This window comes from Falco naumanni, chromosome 4 (assembly GCF_017639655.2).
Source record: "Falco naumanni isolate bFalNau1 chromosome 4, bFalNau1.pat, whole genome shotgun sequence".
Lineage (NCBI taxonomy): Eukaryota > Metazoa > Chordata > Aves > Falconiformes > Falconidae > Falco > Falco naumanni.
Genome location: NC_054057.1, coordinates 59,182,014 through 59,203,251, shown reverse-complemented (window position 1 = coordinate 59,203,251; position 21,238 = coordinate 59,182,014). Strand labels below are relative to the sequence as shown.

At 44.5% G+C, this 21,238-nt stretch overlaps 1 protein-coding gene across 2 annotated transcripts in view; it reads right to left on the bottom strand.

The window, feature by feature from the left end:
* LOC121088038 (vasoactive intestinal polypeptide receptor) overlaps window positions 1-21,238 on the bottom strand; it is a 116,084-nt gene that overhangs the window by 53,419 nt on the left and 41,427 nt on the right. For both annotated transcript variants that reach the window (XM_040593664.1, XM_040593665.1), the window contains exon 3: window positions 5,943-6,050. In XM_040593664.1, the coding sequence (XP_040449598.1) occupies window positions 5,943-6,050 (108 nt within the window). The remainder of the gene's footprint in view (window positions 1-5,942; window positions 6,051-21,238) is intronic.

The window sequence follows — 21,238 nt, the reverse complement described above, 5'->3', positions numbered from 1 at the left end:
TGACCTTTCATATGGCTGACGTGAGATACTGAGCCTGATTACCTGCACCTGTAGACAGAAAGGAGCACAGCTGAAATCAGTAGAAACTTACACATGATCTTGTTTAAATTCAGGACTTTATAAATCCTTTGAATGGACTGAATCATCTCTCTCACGCAGCCTAGACATTTTAGATCCCAGCTGCCATGCAGAAGAAGAAAAGCTTGCTGTTTTCATGAGTCGATGCTGATAGATATCCCTGTCTTTTCAAAATCCCTATTTTGAGAGAAATGCCTGTTTAAGAGAAAAGACTGCACACCTAAACACTTAGCATTGCTCTGTGCAAATATGTACCTTTGAGGCGACACACAATATAACCGCCAATTTTTGTAGCTGATGTTAGCCACAGGAGTCTGGCTACGTGTCTCTCACCCCACCCTAATTCTTGCCTGAAGAACAGCACAAAACCTTCTGAATGAGCACCATGGCAATCAAGTTGAACAAATAGTGAGGGCACATAAAAGCTGACAACAAGACAGCTTCATGCTTGTTCTAAGACTCCAGGTAGCCAGCAAAAGCATCTCTTCCATAGATATGCAAAGCCAGATATGACTTGAAGGATTTGCTTCTCAGCATGTGGGATTTGGGACTGCTAAATGGGACACAGAGCAGCAGCTTGAAGCCAGGAAATATCCTGAGCCAGCGAGACAGCATTCTTAGGAATGACGTTCAAAGGAGGGGGCATAATTTTGCTAAGAAACCTCAAGATTCAACTGAGACCAATATTTCAAGTCCTGGCTTGCTTTATAACTCATAGTGCACAAATTGTAGCTGAATATTCAGTGCAGAGGTGCAGAACTGAGTGAGTGACGCGGTCCAGTCTCCTTCCCTCTCTATCTCTTTGGCTCACTGCATATGAAATGTGGTGGGTCTGTCAGAAGAACACACAGATGCAGACCTGGAGATGTCCTTGATCCTTAACATCATCTAATCACTTTAAAAGTCCATCGAAGCTATCTCCAAAGTTAGTCTTTACTTCCGATATAAATCCCCACTGGAACTTTCCTCCCGTTTCTACTGTGACTCTATTCATGGCAGTTTGCACATTCTGCTTTTGTTGAATATCAGCTTGTACTACTCTTTTCCCTCCTTGATTTTACTCTTGCAATGGGGACCCTCACCTTCTGTGTTACTAAACTAAGCAAGTGTTGCTAAGCCACAATCTTCCAGTCTCTTTTAGCATGATGGGATTTACCAGAATATATGTCTTCCAGAGCTTCAGTTTATCTTTGTCATTTACACGCAACAGGGGGAGAACAAACCCCAGTGGCAACACATTTGGAAAGAGGCAAGTCATGCCCTACCTTCTTGTACTCCAGAGGAGTGACCGCAGCCTTGCAGAAGCTACCCTCCTCCAGTGGCTCGCGGTTTATCTCAGAAGCCTTCCAAGTACTAACCCTGGCCCAAGGATCTGACTGGGAGAAGGCATGATTGAGGAATGATGACGTCCAGCATTCATGAGGACACGTGGAAACTTAATAAATGCTCCAGGTGGGCAATCAAAGTGGTATTGTCACAGTCTGCGATCTGTGATATGCCAGGCAAGTTTCCATATCAGTGCCCTGACTGCTTCCTTGCATTATCTCTTTTTCAATATTTGTGCATTAATGTCACAATAGCTCTGAGAATTTCTGATTAAATTCTTGTAATATGGTTTCAGAACGTCAATCCATTGGACCAGGTTATATCTAAATGCAACAGGAGGATGGCAGAGCATGGACCAGTACCGAATGGCAATGCCAGCCAGACTCTCTGATGGCTTCCTACCCACATAAAAATGCACTGATAGCTGCCTGTTCCAGACAACACTGTCACAGTTTAGCTACACCTGCAAAGTTTTGCACTCTCCACTAGTTCAGCAAGACTGTAAGTTCATGGTGCAGCAACCATCAACACTGACAAGTTTTAGTTCCTTGTATCACTCACGCCCAGCGCTTGGCAGTGTGTTCCTAACACCAGGAAAGAGTTAGAGTTTGGTGTGAAAATGTTGGACAAAATAAATAAGGGGGTGAAGACGTCACGTACAGGAGAATGGGGAGGAAACCAGGAACTTGTGGAGCAGGGGAGGGAAGATCCAACTAAAGCTGCTGGGATATGTGATAACAGTGCTGGTATTGCTTCAACGGGCTTGACCAACACTGGAGGAGTGTGAGCTGAACTATACAAATTCATGCACATACTGGTGTGCTCAGCTCCGCACAGGGAAGCTGCCATGGCTGGGTGACTCTAGAAGGGGCACCACCTGCCTGCAGAGAGGCAGGATCAGGGTGGCTCCGCTCTTGGCGGCTTGAAAATAGGAATATACAAGAATTAATGATGAATTGCAGTCCTTGCGGTCTGTAGGCCCACTAAGCACAAGGAAGGCAAGTAGAATACATAAGACAAGCAAAACACATTTGTGATGGCAAGGCAAGAGGACTAGAAGTAAATTTAGAGCCCCAGAGGGAAAAAGGAGTTTGGCAAGCCTGAAACTCAGCAGGATCTCACCTCGTTGAGTGGGATTCCAGAGTTTGGTTATTCCCATTCCCGCCCTCTTAAATCAATTAATCTCACAGCTGAAGCTTAAAAACTGTCAGTGCTAATTTTCACTGTTTAATTTGTGCATGATGGACAATTTGCTTCTGGAGGAACTGTGGGAAACAAATCCCTATTACAAATGTCATTTTTCATGTATTGAAAGAAAGTTGTAACGCTCTAGGGGAAAGGGATGGCAAGAAATGCACTTTTTGTTATTAAAGTGCCAAAAATATTTTCATCTTTCTCCTTCACATGGTACTGACGAATGTCATGAAATAATAAAAATCTTCTGGATTTGTGAATGGCATCAAACTTTAATGTCAAATGACATCAGGACTATGCTAGGCATTTTAAGGTTTCTAAATGCCATGAGATATTTTATCCTCTATTTACCAGGAGATAGGATATTAGTCATTTGAAAGCATGTTCTTCATTAGGCAGGAAATTCACATTAACTCTTTGTTTCCCAGTATTTCACCTTTCTTCTCTATAAAAATAAGAGATTTTCTCTTGCTCACAACTTGGTATAAGCTTTCATGTTCCTGCAAAGGGATCAAAGAGTAAGACATAAACATTAACCAGATGATTGATTTCCTTGAAAGCTGTTCAATGATACTACTACAAAGGAAGAACTGCTTCACAAACTTTAATAGCATTAATTTTGCAGCAGATCCTATAAAACAAGAGACAATCTTACCCTCCCTTTTTTTAAGACCATATCCGCTTTCCACATTTGTACATGATTGTTCAAAGTGCACAGCTCAGAGAAAATCAAAGCTGTTGTTTCTACTTTGGAAATGGCACCACTTTATTTACAGAAGGAGATGCTAGCACAAATGCTCTGCACAGGTGGGATTCACCTGACTGTAAGACATTCACATCTGCCAGAGCCACTCTACAAGCATCCGACTGTAAATGGGGAGAAAGATGTGGTTTGTTGATGCTATTCAACCCACCCTGAAGCTGAATTCTAAAAGCCAGCCAAGCCGTACCTCTAAGGAGCCCATTTCTCACCACTCACCACAAAACAAGCTCAGAGACAGGTTTACAGATGGAAAACTCTACAAGCAGTTGATAGGAATGCCATTCCAGGTTAGAAACTGGTTTCCTAAGTACAGGTATCTTAGCACCAGCTGAGGCATCCTCAGGGATTACTTAGATCCCCCAGAGTAGCTCAAACAGCATCAGATGCTTATGCTGAGGAAACTGGAGTCCTCAGTGTCTGCAGTGTAGGTGCCTACCTGCGAGCTTAGCGCCTGCATTTCTACTGCACTCAACAGAAAATTTATCGATACAGCAAATGACATCTAAAGAGCTGTTCAGGTTCTGTCATACAGTTGTCTGTTGATAGCACTGACCAGATCACTGCTGACATTAATGGGATCCTAGGCACCCCTCTCACAGACATACCTGCATTAGAAACAGCAGAAACATTCAGAGTGCTGAATCTGCTTTGTCCAACAAAGAAGTCCCTGTGTGCTTTACCATACTAAGCGAGGAGAAATAGGTATTTTCATGGTGCTGTTCATCCGATCTCTTTAAGTGGTTGATTTATGATGAGATGAATCATGCCCTAGCCACCACTGACCAAACTAGCCAGCTCTCCAGTAACGAATCCCTGGATGACAGTCAGATGCAGAAAACTACATTTAATGGGAGAAAACTCATCCAAAGCAATGTGAGAGTCTGCTGGAAGGCAGCTGACCCTGCCAGCTTCAAGGCTGGGTGACATTTGCTGAGCTCACTGCTCACAGAACAGCATAAATGCCAGCAGCCACGCTGCAACACGGGCATGCAGGGAAGGGTCATGGGCTGGCTTGTGTTTGAGGCTCTTTCTTGGCCTGGCACACTGAGCTAAGTGCACAGAGAGCCCAAGTGGTGCCCTGACTGCTCTCAGCGATGGACTTCTCCCAGAACAAGAACCATTCACTTGCCTAAGCACAGGTTTTCTGAGATACCCTTAAGTACCTGAGAGCTCCCATAGTTCATGTGTCACTGGAAAACTGCACCTTTCTTCAGGGGAACCTGGAGATCAGGATGTCCTAGGACGTCTTGGAGAGCAGTAGTTGTCCCTGAATGGACAACTTCATGGAGTCTCATTAACCCATCCTAGCACACAACTAAAGGCATCCCACTTTCATTAGCTTAAGTTCAACACTGCCACAATTTATATATAAGTATGTATATGTGTGTGTATATATATTTATATTACTTTCCTCATTCCTCTGCTCCGGTGGGATGAAGTATTAGAAAAACTTCTTAAAAAGGTCTGTTTAACTAACTAAACTAACTTTACTCTGCTGGGTCTGTAAAGCCCAGTTAGTGAATGTTGTGCTTAGGAGAGGAGAGGGCACAAAGCATCAACAGCCAGCAATTATTCCATGTGGCTGAACCAACGCTCAGGGGTCTTGTCCTGCAAAATGGGACATTACAGCAGCTTCTGCTTGCTCTCCCTGGGTGTTGACGCAGCAGTGATGAACTGCTGGGCAGTTTTGGAAACAAGGAGGTTACAGCACTAGGATAGGACTCCGGGGATTCTGAATTTCCCTTCTGGGTCTGCCAAGACTTTTGGTGTGGCCTTGGGCAAGTCATGTAATCAGCGCGTGCTGGTTAATCAGTGAAGTGCCCTGGCCTGTTAAACAGGGACGATATTGTACCCTTCCTCCCATTCATAATCTATCATGTGTGTTTGGACTGCAAAGCTGTAAAACTGGAGACTTATCAGCTTGGTGCATAATCTCCAGTACAAAAGAGCTTATTTCTGTGTGGAAGCCTGTAGGGGTACCATAATAAAAATAGTAAATAATGACTATAAACTACCAGGAGGGAAAGAGTCCTGTTGCTGCATGGCTCTTGAGACCTGAGTTTTAAATTAAAGCTCCCCAGAACACCCCAAACAGCGAGTTAAGCTACTTTCCCCATTAACCTTCCTTGCCCATTATTTGTCAGGTTAATTTCTTGGCCTGTGGCCAGATTTGTCATTTCAGCAGAAACACACTTTATTATGTACAGTTTCAGCTTGTGTACTTTTATGTCAGAGACTTACTTAATTACAGCACCAAACTGTTCATTGCGTACAACAAACATATTGTTACACAGGTCGATTCAATTTTCACTGCACCACATCCCTATTATTGGATTTCACCAGGAGCCATTTTGCGTCCCTATGATCCAGAGCAGTACATGGTGCTGCAGGAAGGACAGGGAGGATGCTCTAATGGTTTGGGCATTCATGCTCGGCTTGGAAACCTCCCTTACCTTGTGCAAAGAGCTTGCTTCTCCCTCTGATTATACTGAGAGGAATTCCCTATGATATGACGTGAAACCCCATGAGCAGTGAAGCCATAAACCCATTTCAGTGGGATGAGGTGTCTGTTTTTGCTTACCGAGAAATGTGGTGAGGAATCTGAAGTACTTGGGGCACGGACGTACCACAACCTCTCCCACCTCCGCTTCAGGCCAGCACGTGATGTTGTCCCATTGCCTTCTGCAACCTGGGGGAAAGAGAAAAGCAGACTGTAGAACAACCAAGACTGGTATCTGCTGGATGGAGCAGAGGAACCGGGGCAGAGCAGGGCAGCTGTGCAAAGGTGTGTGGAGCCTATCACCTTGGTGCAGGCAGCTTTTGGAAGGAAAGGCACAAAAATATTTTCTTTAAACGTGTAGCTTTCAGTTACCCCAGTCCCTGAAATTCAGCACTGGTGGTGTCTGCACTTTCCCAGAAATCGGTACAGAAAGAACAGCAGAACACTGCAAGAGTCAGGCAAATCAGAGTTAATAGAGAGCAGCACCTTTTTCAGATGAAAAAGGCAGAAATACCTAATTATATATCTCTTTTCTTTGACCTTATCTCTCCCTGTTGCATTAAAACACCTGGTCTGAACATGTGAGACATGCTTCCCTTCATTCTCTGCTTCCCCCAAACTTCTGTCACCAGCTTTCTCTTCTCCGTGAAATGAGATGGCTGTGCAGGGGACGTGCTCAGCAGGAAGGGGACACCGATGACAATCAAGGGATCAGGAGCCAAATCCCTTCCCCAGAAGCAGTTTTTCTCCTTAAAAAGGGAGAAGACACAAAATGGTCCTGGAGGCTGAGGAGGGAGCGTGCTGTTGTCCAGAGATGCTCTCTGTGGAGGGGTGGTGCACGGTGGTACAACCCTAGCTATCCAGGCTAGGAGCAAAGGTAGAACCAATGGAGCTAACTTCAGGGAGAAAACCAAAGGATTTTGTTTAAATTAAGCATTTCTGAAGATGTTCTGGATAGAATAAAGTCTTTCTGACAGAATAAAACCCTCATGTGCTTCCTACAGAGTTACAGTATATTGTTGCGATTTTGCCCTTTTGTTTATGCTTTCTCAGAAGACATTAATGGTATCGCATACGCGCTGCACTGTTGAATAATGTAACATTAACAATGAAGTCAAAAGGAGCTGGCAGACCTGAATTTAAAAAAAAACAGAAGTGTTTTTGCCTTAACATTTCCCAAATGTTACAATTACTAAAAATTTTAGAAATACTATTTTAGAATTGCTAGAACTAGTACTTACCAGAATTCTGAAAACATTTTTTCCCCCTTTTAAATTTCCAACAGACAGGCACTTCAATTGCTGCCTGGGTTAGATAGATGGGTTGTCAGCAGACCTCACTTTTTTATAGCACCTCTGCTCTCAGTTATTTGTCATGCCCCATTAGATTGCAACACTTCCCCAAATGTGACTAACGTGTTGCTGTTAAGGTCAACAGCCTAACAAGAAAGGAGAATATGAAGAAAAAAAGCTTCGAGAAAATACTTTTCACATGCAAGCAAAGGGAACTAGGAAAACCACTGTCAAGCTGCATTTCTTGATAATTATATCCCGATCTGAAATTCCTCCTTTAAATCATCTTTTACTACTTGAGCTAAGAAAAAGGCTGGTGTCATCATCAGTCTGCTCAGACTGAGGCAGCATGCTGTCTCAGATCAATAAAGAGAGCACACAAAAATGCTCTGAAGCTGAAAAAGAACCCTCAGCTCTTTCAAAGATATTTTACAGGTTTTCCCTTCCTTCTTTCATAAGCAAACAGAACTTTTCAGATGAAGTCCTGAGGTAAGTTTATCAGAGCCTGAAAAACAGAATAACTGATGGTATCTTCTTTGTGCATGCTCTTCTGCAGCATTCATTAAAATTCAGTTTTCAGGTTTATAATATCAGGTGCAAAGCTCAGTTTCCACAGCATCACACTTATCTGCCACCAAGCAGCCAGCAGCTCCAAAAGTATTAAGATATTAGATATTCTGTCCAAGGAAAAATAGATGATTTCATGACAGGATCTTTCATGTTTTACAATCTTTTCCTCCATCAACCTCAATAAATTATAGTGCACCCCTTACCTCAGAACAGGTTATAATGCAAAATAAAATACAAAGTGATAGTATCAGATGGCTTTTTAAATGTCCTGAATTACACACTTCGAAAATTTTTGTGATCTGAATCTTTTCTATGTCAACATTTTCCCACCACCACTTGTGATGCACAAAAAAAGCTTTTAGGTGTTCACTTTTGTAACAAAAGCTCTCTTTGATTAAAATATAGCAAAGGCCCACAAGACTGGCTTTGCAAGACACACAAAGAGGATCTTTAAAAATTATTGTGTCTGTAAAGACCTCTCATATCTATCTATTAGCTCTTCCAGCAACATTCTTCCTTATTGCCCCCCAAGATGCGCTGATGAAATTTGTGCAGCTGCCTGGAAGGGTCCAGGTTTTAAAGGTGGGGTTCATATCCCTAAATTTATGCATCTAAAAAACAAACATGTAAACTTAAAGAAGTCAATGGAAACCAGAGCTCTGGCTGGCAGTTCATGTCACCACAGGATGGTTTCTGAAGCTCAGAAATCAAATCATTCTATACAGATATCCTCTTCTCTCCAGTGACTAGAAGAGGGGCTGCATGAGTACCTTGACTTTAAGGAACTGGAACAATACAAAAATTGATACCTGTGAGATGCTTTGCATTTGTAGCCCAACGCTGCTGCTCGCCCTGTAGTCATCTCATCGTAACATCAGGCAAAAGTTTGTGCCTGTCCACCCAAAGGCAGACACAACCAAACTTTATCAAGCAGCCTTCCAGAAAATTACTTTCTTCCTCCAAAACTGACAGGAAAACTGCTGGGATCAGGGGGTTAGCAGGCAATATTCCAGCATGTCAGCACAACAGATCAACTATTTGAGGGTAGAAACAATTGCAACCTGCCTCAGAAAAAGGAAATCCCTCTCTTCCCTGGGGCACCACTTGGCCTTCACAGATGTTACAAGAATGACAACTTGTTTTGCCTGATGAAATCATGTTTGGTGATTGCTAAGTGCCTCTCCATTAATTAATTATAAATGTTGTCTTCTCCCCTGCACTCAGTATCTGCAGGAAGGATGCAAAGGTATTTATCAATGCTTTCCCAAGGCAGCAGGTGCAAATGAGCCATGAACACACCTACCATTCAGCTCCAGTTTAATCAGAAGAGCTGCTCTGCTCATTTGCTTGTTACTGAAAGCAAAGTTTCCACTGCCAAGGGCTGGGCTTTGCTTTAGGAAGGACTGCAGGTGACTCTGGAAAAGCAGTATGAAAACAAGCATGTAACTTTTAAAAGACGGTAGCATTTACCACATCCCTGGGTAATCAGGTACACTCCTTAAACTCTTGTCATTATTTACATATATATATCTGAAAAAGAGTCTTTTCTTTTCCAATTATTTTAACCGTGACTTCCAGACACTCAGTTTTGTCCTACTGTTGCCTGGTAGATCATGAAGTGCTCTCTGGAGCCAAATACCTTCTTCTGCAGGGAGAAATCCTTCACGACTAACAAAGCTGTCTTTTAACCTTCTTTCAGATAAGCAGATGAGGCTGCTCATCATTGCACTGTAAGCCACGCAATTAGTGTAATTACTAGCAGCCACCTCTCTCTCTCCCTCTTGAAACCAGCTCCTGCAGTCTTGCTCGATGGGCTGAAGGCCGTTGGCCACATGCTGCAGCTCAGATCTTTACAGTCAGCAGCTCAGTCCCCCTCTTTGCAAGCCAAATGCCCCAAGTGCAAGCCAAGGGTGTCATCAGCCTCAGATGGGCTTTGGAGAGCCCTCTTCTAAGAGGTTCTGGTGCAGAAGTGGCTGAAGACCACCGACACAGTCCTGGCTGCAGGGGGTTAGGAAACCTCACCCCAGCTGCAGAAGGTGGTAACCTTTTCCACTGTCTCTGCTAAATGTAAATCAAAGCTCAGGCTCTCATCTTCTCTTCCTTTAAAAGGTTAATGAACAGAAAACAGGTCAATCATCATGAGGCACAGGTAAACAGTAGCTTGCAGAAGCATCAGACTACAGCACAAAAAACATTTATTTGAGTCATATCTACACTTACAGCAAATATACGGCCAAAGCTTATGTGGGAGCAGCAGAGGCTAACACTCCTTTGTGAATAAACATGACTTCCAGAGCTCTGGCACTGCTCTGAGATGTGACTGGGTTTGGAAGGAATGGCAGCAGGGTGGTGCCAGGCTCTCTCTTAACCCAGATGAACTCCCAGCTCAGAACACCCCCTTTTACCACACCTGCCATTCACACCAAATTCTCCCTAATGAATGGTCTCTTCTGAAGGACATTCGCATGCAAGACTTTTGCTCTTCAAATCCACATTCATATGCAAAGATACAATTTTGATGCCTGGGGTTATCTCATGCCTCTCCCTATGCGCAGGTAGATAACAGCAAAGTAAAGGCGCAGCTTAAGCCATGCTGAGATATCACTGGGTACCATCACAGGCTGGGTACCATTACAAAATGGAAACTCATTTTCACTCCAATTTGACTATCAGCAGGCAGTTTCCAACCTCCCTAACCTGGGAGTTAGGACTGTAAATAGCTATTAGATGACATTTATGCTCCCACTGACAGGCTCATGCAGAAGTGCAGCCTTGGTGCTCACCTACGGTTTGCCCAATTTGATCTCGTTATGACCAATTATCATTGCATCAACCTCCTTGTCCCAGCTGAGCGCTAAGCTTTTGCCTGGCTGAAGAAAACAGACCCCAAAAGATGGTCCCTCCAACGATCTACTAACTCTGTTCCGACAGGTAGCTCAAATTCAGTTCCAGTAGAGGCGAGGAAAACCCATCGTGAGCCTTGAGTTACTACTACTGCCCCAGACTCCAGTGAGCAGAGACGTCCTGAATCAGAGATAATCTTCTATTTAAATCTTAAAAATTGTCTGTAATAATAAAAAATACCTTAGATTATTCTTATTGCATAAATATTTTACATTAAATGCAATTTGATTTTTCTTCTAAACTCATGGAAATTTTTAATATTCACAGTCTCCTGGGCTGCAGTTTTAGTGTCCACTGAAAGAAAAAATACATCCTCTTCTCAATTCACTTTGAACCTGCTCATTGCTGGTTTCATTAGGAATTGCCTTTTTTTTTTTTTTACAAAACCAGAAATATTCATAACCTAACTACAATACCCCTTTCCGTGGGGAAAAAAACCCCACCCAAATCCTCTTTCATATCCCTCCTCAAGGCATCTCTTTTTCAAGCTGAAGTGTCCTAGACTATGAAGTTGCTTCTAGCATGGAAGCAGCTCCCTATCATTTCTTGCTGGTACCTTCTGTGATTTTAATTCCAGCCTCTCATGCCCTGCCCTGGGCTTGCAGAATAGGGTTTTACCTCATTTCTCTGTGACAGTTTGGGTTTGACAGGGGCTAGCCTGGCTCCAAGGTTTCACTAAACGAATCCTCCCACCCTTCCCTGCAAATTCAACCCTTTCCCTCCTGTACCCACTGCTAAGCCCTCTTCTCCCCCCAGCCCCACGCTTACACTCAAGCATGCTGCGGGCATCTCTCCTCCCCCAGCTCCATCTCATCACCTTTTTATTTTTATCAGCACTGATAGCATGCTCTGAAGCAAACCCATCCACTCAGAGCTCCCCTTTGAACTTTCCATGGCTTTGCATTTAATTTGGGTATTTTTTGCCTGACTTGGTGCCTCCTATCACTCCAGCGCTGTAGGCAGGATGTGACAGAAACCACTTAGCTGAAGAAAAACCACAATCCTGCCAGGGCATGCGAAACCCTGTCACTGTAGCATTTCCTTCCCACCACTGGTGTGCTCTTGGTGGAGCACTGCTGCTCCCTCATTCACCCCTCAGTGTGGGATCTGCACTTCCAACGGGGCAGAAAATGGACTTGGGCAATCACCAAACGCAAAAAGGATGCCCAGACCTAGGGCAAGGGAAAAGACTTTACCTTGGACTTTGCCTCTATCTGTGGCAAGACAGGGATACTGATTTCATTTTTCCCACTCTGTGTACAAGCTGGAAAGGAACAGGAACACCGCTACTTGCTATACAAAATGGTTTGCAATTCTGCAGCGGCTTCCAGTAGAAGCTGAGCACTCAACAGGAAATGTTAAAAGAGATCTTTCTTCCTAAATGTTTGCAGAAATTTGACTCAAAGACACATGAAGGAAACCTCACCTTAAGCCCCCAGGCTGAGTCATTCTAAGCAGCGTGAAAGAAATCACCAGAGACTATTTCTGGAGGATTATTTTTAAGCACAAAAATCTTAGGAGTTTTTCCATCATCAAAATCTACTAGAAAACAAGTCAAAAGAAAAAGTTTCTAATCTTTCAGTCTTTCTTTAACCAACAGACTAAATAAACACTTGACTTTTTTCATCCCTCCAGATCATTCTTTTTATAAATCAAATTTGTGAGCTGAGCCCTTCTGCCCAAGTCCAAGACATGTAAGCTGAAACAAAAGATCCAAGATTTAAGGCAAAGATTTACAAAGTGGGTTGCCAAAAACACAACTTCTCTCCTCACCAGCATCTAAACAAGACCGAGACCTTTAGTGCTCTGACATGGAGTGTGCTTAAAGGATTGTTCCAGAGCTTCCTCATTCCTCGCTCAACACCCCCCCCCACCCCCCCTACCCCCCGGCTCTTAACCCCCCTTGCTCTTCCTGGATTTGCAGAGAATTGGATTTATAGAGTACCAGACTCTGCATTTAACTACCTACCCTGCCTGTACAGTTTTTCCCACGTTGGCGCCTCCAGACAGCGATTCATAGTGAAGATGACTAGGGGTCAACCTCTAGAAATGCTTTTTTGGCTGTTGGGGAGGCAAGAGTGACTACCCTGATAATGTAAGACCTAAAATGGGACTCACCCAGGCTGTAGCTCCTCTGTACCACACTGGTTTTCCTACCAGAAGGAGAGAGGGATGTCGCAAGGAGAAAAGCATTAGAATTTTTGTGGGTCTTCCTAACAAAACAGCCCAAGCAAGGACAGGACGCGAGCGCAGCAGCTCTCACTGATGGTTTAAGTGCCGTGAGAGTCAGGAGACTTCTCAGCTTTCCCACACTTAGTTCAAGCTGCAGGAATTCCTTGACTTGCTTAAATGTATACGGCAACTGGAACGGCGGCATTGAGATGAGAGCTCAGGAGAGCTGCCCACCCTAAGGAAGCACAAACCCTCCCACTGACTTGCTCACTGAAGACAACAGGTGAGTGACAGCCCCCCGTGGCGATGTGCTCATGGCTTACCAACCTGGAATAAGATGTGGAGAAGTCTTTCCTATAGCAATTATGGCATGATTAACAGGAATCTTACCCTGTTGGTACTTTAAAGGATCATCCTTGTACCTTCGAGACCAAACGATGCACTTTGCAATGGAGGAGATTTTCGGCCAGTGCTGTGTTGCTCTTCTTCATGGTAAATACATGGTAAATAAATAAAAAGATACGACACCCCACTGAAAAAATGAAGGGCAAAGTGGAATTTTCCTCTACAAACTGCAAGCCACCGACTGCCTGTCCTACTACTAGAAAGATACTTGCAGTCCTTATGCAAAGCTGGAGAGAGCTTCACCACGTAAAATCTTCATGATCTGGCTCTTGCTTATTAAATGTGCTGGGGTTTGTGCTGGAAATGTGCTTCTGTCCCATAGATATAGAGGGACACTGGCAGAAGCAGGGAAGGTTGTGCAGAAGCCCTGTACCTCAGCTCTGTAGGAAGGGACAAAGAGGGACCAGAAAGCTTGGGTTTCACATGGAAGCAGATTTAATGGTTAGAAGGCAAGAAAAAAGAAATTATAAATTTGTGAGACACTGGTAATTTAAAAGCTTTCCATAACAGAAATCCTACTTGGGCCTGATGGATGTAAAGTGTGGCACCTCTGACCTCAGCTTCTCATGTTTCCCACAGTTTCACCTTCTTATGTTAAAAGGTCTGGACATCAAGAAATAAAGGCACTTAGATTACAGAAAGTGCAGTGCATAGTAAAATCAGTGGAAAAATCTCCACCGGCTGCAGCAGATTTTGGATCTTGGCCATATATTGTAACAGGAGTTCGACATAACTTATGGCATATGCAACATTTTACAATGTAATTCTCCTAAGGAAAAAGGGTGGATACCATCATGAAAGTGCTCTGATATAGTCAGAAGGAAAAGGAAAATAAAAAAGATGAGGAAGAAGAGATTTTTTAACCAGAAATCTGACAGGATGAGAGGGAGACAAATAAAAGCCGTTGTCAGAAACAAAAGCTCTGCATAGATGGATTTCATCTGAGCAATCATCCAGAGCTTTGAAACTGCTTTGAATTTGCTTTCCATTGGTCTGTAGCAATGGCATTTTTTCCTTATTTTTATAACCCTTGCATAACTAAGGCTGTGTGCATTCATATATTATACCATGCTAAAAAAAAAAAAAAAGTAACCAAAAAGTCTGATGGCATTTAAAAATGTTACATATTCTCCAAACTAAAATGCCTTTTTCTGTACAAGACTAACGTCCGCTAAATGGCCATTAATCCTGACAAGCCACAAGACAGCTGTTCCCAAGCCAAATAAACAGTGCTGTTTGTTAGCAAGCTTCCAGCCAGGGCACGTCAGCAACAGGGAAAACAAAAGCAAAGCCTCCACCTCCACCCCTATAGCGTAATAAGGGAGAAAACAGATGTAAAGTCTTATCCCGTGACTGCTTCTGTTAAAAACGTGAGGTCAAGGCAAAAGCCAGCTCTTAGCTCCACAGGGCAGAAAGATGAGGTGCTGTGTAGATCTGTGCTTCCAGTTCATCCTGTCGCTGGTAGGTGTCTGGACTGCGGGTGACAGGGATGGCTCAGGCAGCTGAGCAGGTACCACTGCCCAACAGGGAATCAGCCCTACCCACTGGGGAGGTGCACCCTCCTCGAGCAGGGTTACCAAGCGAGGATGGACAGCCAAGTAACAGCTTTGTAGGGAGTACACCTTTGGGTACTATTTTCTCTGAGATTCATGGCCTGGAGGAATGGCCATCAGCTTCAGACTGGATCAAAGCAGCCAGCAGAAAAGTCTGGGAGCTGCTCACATCTACCACATTTACCACCACAGCAACATGTGCTGCCTCCTCCTGTTTCAGATGCCAGCTTCCCTCGCGTGCTGTGGGAGGTGGTGTGGTTCAGCCCCAGCCGGCAACTGAGTACCACCAGCTGGATGAGGAGGGGATTGGGGGAAAAGGTACAACTCATGGGTTGAGATAAGAACAATTTAATAATTGAAATAAAATATAGTATCAACAACAAAAAACCAATTGTAATGAAAAGGAGAGAGAAGGAGAAAGGAATAAGACCCAAAGGGGGAAAAAACAACCAAGTGATGCACAATACATTTGGTCACCACCCGATGACCGATGCCCAGCCAGTCCCCGAGCAGTGATCGGTGGCTCCCAGCCAACTCCTCCCAGTTTATATACTGGGCATGACACTCTATGGTATGGAATGTCCCTCCAGCCAGCCGGGCTCAGCTGTCCTGGCTCTGCTCCCTCCCGGCTCCTTGTGCCCCTGCTCACTGGCAGAGCACGGGACACTGAAAAGTCCTCGGTTTAGAGTAAGCACAGCTCAGCAGCAACTAAAACATCAGTGTGTTATCAATGTTGTATTACTAAACCCCAAACCCAGCAGTGTGGCAGTTACTAGGAGCAAAATTAACTCTATCCAGCCAAAACCAGGACAGAAGGTTATCGTCTGAAAACTCCAAGGCAGATTTCTTTCTTTTGAATTTCCAGAGAGTAGGCTGCACCTCTGTGAGAGCTGTGGCATGAGGTGTTGGTGGCTGGGAAGAGTCCCAGAGCCGATGAGGAAAGTGTTAATGAAAGAAGAGCATCTGGAGGTACCATGCAGTGGCCTGTCCCAACTGGGTATCATGACCACTGTCTAATAACTGGAAGAAAAATGTCCGTTAAATAAAAGGCACCTTAGCCCTGGCACTGATCCTCTAAGAGAGATAAAGGAGAGTCTGGGGTTTGAGGTCTTGATGTCACACGGCTGAATTCCCTTCTGTCGTAGGAGTGACCACGTTGTTCAGGAATGGAGAGGACTGATGTCAAATCTGGAAGTTGCCTGATGCTGCTGGTCAGAGCAAGACAGAAACCAAGAGGCCCTTTGTATCACCCAGACCAGAGTAATAAAGAACAGTAAATGAAAAACTAAGGAAAGACAGCATGGAAAGAAGTCCTGCAGGTCCTTTTGCCTTTAAAGAGATCATTTAAATCAAATGTAGGTATCTAATTTAGACTGAACTAAGCTGTTCCCCAGGCTTCATTGAGTATGTTGACTGGATCCTCAGGCCTTGATTTAGCTGTTCAGCAGTAGCCATTTAATGCCATCCCTGATGTCCCAGATAGATGAGATTTTTGGAGGGGCTGGTGGATTTGGTACCACACTTATAAGAGCTCTACACAGTTCTGAAATGACAACTGGAGGCCACGCTGATTATCCCAGAGCATCTGTTCAGAACTTTGCCCTAAGCCACACATCACAGTCAACCTCTGTCCAAGGGCCTGACTATTTTTCTGGACTCTTTTCTTCAACCGTTTTCAACCATGGGGACAAACCCACCTGCTTCCCCTGCAAGCAAAGCCTCTCTGCAGACCTTCTCAGCTTGGGGACAAGTCTCTCCTCTGTCTGTACCAGTGCCATCTTATGTTATTACCCAGAGTCCCCCTCAGATGTCTGCCAAGATGTGTATTTCCCCTGGGAGCTACCACCTTGCAAATCTGCCAGTTCAGCAGCTTCCTCTGCTACTGAGTTTAAACCAGTGGCTTTTTGCTAACAAAAGCATCCACCCTCATGTACGTAAAGGTGTAAGGAGCACCCACACAAACACTTGGCAGCCCCTGGGGATGTATCCGCCCTGATGCAGCCAGAAAACACAGCATCTCCCCAGTCTGGGGGGAGTGGTCCATCCACCCCCTTCTTCACCCTGCTGTGTGCACTACCTCGAGTGCTTGAGCTGCTATCAGCCACACGGTGCCTGCTCCAGCAACGCAGCACCTGGAGAGCTGCCGATAACCAGACTGTCACACAAATCTGACCAACACATCATCTATCCCAGGAGGTCTTATGCAACTGGATGGTGAGAATTCATTTAAACTTTTGCAAGCAAGGAACTATTAATTATTTCTTATCTTACTGCACTATAAACAGATGGTGATGAATAAACAGACTCCTAATTTAATGTTTTTCCAGCCTGACTTTTAATTTCCATATGTTCACTGCTTCTTCTCCATCAAACATGCCTTGGTTTCTTCAAGGGAGACTGATAAAAGAACCCCAAGCTCCAAATTTGGCTTTTCAAGCCAGCCTCCTCTCTAGGACTATGGAACAGCAAAAGCAGTATTTGGAGTTTAAACAACAGAGGCTGTTTCCCACCTGGATTTCTTTGCATGTGACAATGCTGATGATGAGCTTGCAGGACTCGACTCTATTGCCCACAACAAGTGTGAAGCATGTACAAGTTAAGCAGATGTGTACAGGCATTGGCAGGGGGATTGGCACTGTTTTCTTTCATGTTTTCCACCTTTCTGACTTTTTGATTTGGTTTCAAACCCTGCTTGCAAGACAGACAGGTCTAGATTGCAAATATAAAGTACTTGAGGTAGCAGAAGCAGCTTGACTGTATAAGCTCCTTGATGGCGATTAACTATTTTCACTGACACTTAGAAACATCTCAGCTACCTCCACACTACTGAACTGTGGGGAACAGACAGACAAAATGCTGGTCAGAATCTGTGAGATGCTGACAGCCTCCAGCTGTGAGCTTGTTTCACTTGCACTTAACTTTCAGAACTTAGGATCCAAATCCAGTTGCAGGTCTCCTGTTTTGGAGAAAAAAAAGTCCTGAAAAAACATAAAGTGATGGAAGTTCAACAAAAGGGAATGCAAAGTCCTGCATGTGGGAAGCAATAATGCCATGCACCTGTATGGGCTAGTGTCAGGAGTCTTCTGTCGTTTAAAGGTCTCCCCTCTCTGTTCTTGAATATTTTCCCTCTTAACTCAAACTTCCATGCCATTAAAGTAAACTCCAAAAATGGGCCAGAATTCCTGTGCCCAAGTGCTGCCTGATATTCCCACCACTCTCCATGAGGGCTGTTTACCATGCCATAATTCCTGCAAAGCGGCACGGTCTCCAGAGCTGCCTGTGCCACTCAAACATGAGTCACAGTACCCTAACTGCCATCCCTAAATGATGCTTCTGAAAGAATATGATTGCAGAGCAAGCTGATTAGCAATAATGGGATAAACAGATAACGAGCTGAGTCAACTGACCTAAGACCTGAATAATTTTTTTGGCTTTTTAACAAAAAAGAGAGGGTTACTTTCTTTTTTTTTCTTTTTTGGGTGCTTCAGGTTAAGTTGAACTGTTTGCAAACTACAGCCACAGAGAGGGGCAGCTTTCCTAAAAACAAAAACCGCTCCTCTTTGCTCCAGGATCATTACATAAAAAATAACAAGTAGAAATCAGCAAGAAGCAAGGCAGTGGTGAGACCTGCCTTGCAGCAAGCCTTTAGGAGCTCAGCCACACTTCACATAGAGAGAGATTTGCCACCATCTGTGAGTCTGGAAAGCAAAACCCCCTTCAGCTATCCTCTCCTCCTAACCCTTGGGAGAGCTTCCCTACTGCTGCTAACTGGATTATCAGCTAAGCAGTCACTGTATTGCATACAGATATCCTGGCTGGAAAAGTATCTGGAGTAAAAGCCTGGTTTTCAGTGGGGCTGGGATTGCATCCTTCACTTTTGAAATATGTTTGCAAGCATTTTCAAAATACTGCAGAGGATCGAGGAACTCTGTTTATTATAGGCTCCTGAAACTACCAAGTGCCTTGGAGAACCCCAGGCTGTGGAATTGCCTTATTTCTTTGTTTTATATTGCACTGGTGAGAGATGCCACCAGAGAAGCAGCCCTGTGCAGCCAGAGAGCAAAGAGAAGGGGAAAGGAGACAGCCCAAGCAGCTGCTGGGCAGCTCGCAGCCTGCTATCACAGCAGCAGCTGGCAGCGTGCAAACACATTCTGCCAAGCAATGCTCAAAACCCTCTCATCACACTTGTCCAGTGGGGTGGCGGGCAGAGCTCTCACTGAACGCATGAAAATCCTGGGACTGACTTGACTGAGCTGATACTGCAGGTGCCCAGGCAGGACTCCTACAGGCGCTGGCTGTTGAAAATTTGGGATGACCAGGGAACCCTTTGAACGATGCAGCTGAACCCCTGAAAGTGACCTGCTACCTGTTGCTTACAGTACCCTGATCTCACAGAAAGCAGCGCTGCAGGGTCACTGGTGTTGTGATGGCACCAAGATGCTCCTGAGCAAAACATCTCAGCTGTTCTGGAGGCTGGGGCACTGTCAGGACTTTCGCTTCTGCCTCTGCATACTCATTACAGCACTGCATTGCTTGGCACCAGCATATAGGGCAATGTGGCTTTGTATATGTTAGATATAACTTCAGCATCCCCAAGGAACTCCCCAGGCAGCTGCTGGGAAAACATCATCAACACAAATCTGCAATTGCACCCATTGCACACTGATGTACGACACCACTTACAGATTTATTTGAGAGAAGAGAGGTGCAGAAAGAGAAGAGGCAACCTCACCTGGATGACATGAATTTTCTCTTTTGGGTGTTATTTCTGCCTAGATATATAGTTGCTTCCTGTGCATTTAAATTGTGGGTGCTGCCAAAACATGGCATTTCTTATTCCTCTGTCTACCCACAGTACTTTTATAAGTCCCACTTGTAAACCAGCTGGACACCTCTCAGTTTGTTTGTCCTTACCTTATCCCTGCTAGACAGGAAAATATTAATGTTTCTATTTTATAGGAGGAAAACTAAGGCCAAGAGACCCAGGAGTCACCTTCACTGCAGCAGCAGTGCTGCTGTTGTTGCAATAATGGATATTAAGTAAGGCAAAGTTTACAGGGAGACCAACTGAGAGACTAGTGCGGAGTGGGATTAAAACATGCTTAGGGTGGGAAATTAAGGCATCCACAGCTAATGATTCACATTTGCATGACACCATTACAAGCAGACATGATCTGTGTCATTAATGGCACTTTATCTGGTGCATCCCTGCCATGCCTGCCATGAGAAGGGCCATTGCTGGCAAGGAGAGGCAGATACCTCACACGGAACAAAACTACAGATTTCACTAGTCCAACCCACAGGTGCACCTGTGGGTGAGTAAATCCAGCAGCACCTTCTCCTTAGCTATGTGATAAGGGGAGGAATAACAAAACCTCCTTTCCCAACATGTCAAAACCCAGCAAAAAAGTCTGCTCTTCATAGAAATGATGCAGGCAATCTCACTGAGCTGCTTTAGGCCTGTCGGAACACAGTCTGCACTGAGATTGAGACGAGGCATTTTGTACATCATCCCCTGCATTGAGCAGGGAAGAATCCTGCCACTTGCACAGCAACAGTTTTTTCAAAAGATTTTTTAAATAATGCCTTGAATTATATGGTGAGCACTCTTTGGGGGCCAAAGGGCTGGAACGATCATCTAACAAACACCCAAGTGAACGTTTAGCTTGAATGCAATTCTGTATGTGAATGAGCAGATTCATCACTTCTAATGATGGAATTGAGACTTTACCTAGCCTGGCCAAATCCCCTCCAAGCCAGTGAACACCAGGGACAGGAGTCACCTGCGAAGTGTGGTTATTTCCAACACAGCCGAGCGCTCACTAAGAATCCCTTTGTATTGCCGTCAACAGGAAAGACAATCTGAATGTGATTCATCACATCCTAAAAGAGATGCCTACGCCTGGCCAGAATACACTAGATCTGCATCAAGCAAAAGAAATCCCTCACCAAAAGTCATTCCCATGCAACAGCTATTTGCCCACGTGAAACAAACTGGTCCCAGCTTGCTTAGTCTCGAAGGGCAGAGGACCGCAAGGGCAGTCCTGCTCATGACTTTCCATCCTGTGCTGCAATACGCCACCGCATCCCTCGTGCCCTTTCATAAACTGGGCAAGCTCTGCCATGAAGCCAGTAAAAACATTCCTTCCTGCAGACATCCAGAAAGGCTGTTCAGTATCCTCTGATGGTTACAAACTTCCTTTAAAGTCCAGACTTTGATCTCTCAGCCGTTTTATTCTCCTGTGTATACACTGCCAGCTTAAGCTGGTCTCCCCTGCTGTTTTCTCCCTAGCTGCATCTTCTGCAGACCTTCCCATGCTGAGCAGCTAACCTCTTCTCACCAGAGGTGGTCATGCTTTTGTGACCTCCTGTGTCTCTCCTGTGTCATTGCTAAAGTCTCCTCAAATGTGGGTAACTTCACGGGTACTGAATCACACTCCTAATAGGGAACAGAGATACTCCCATCCTGCTAATAGTAAAC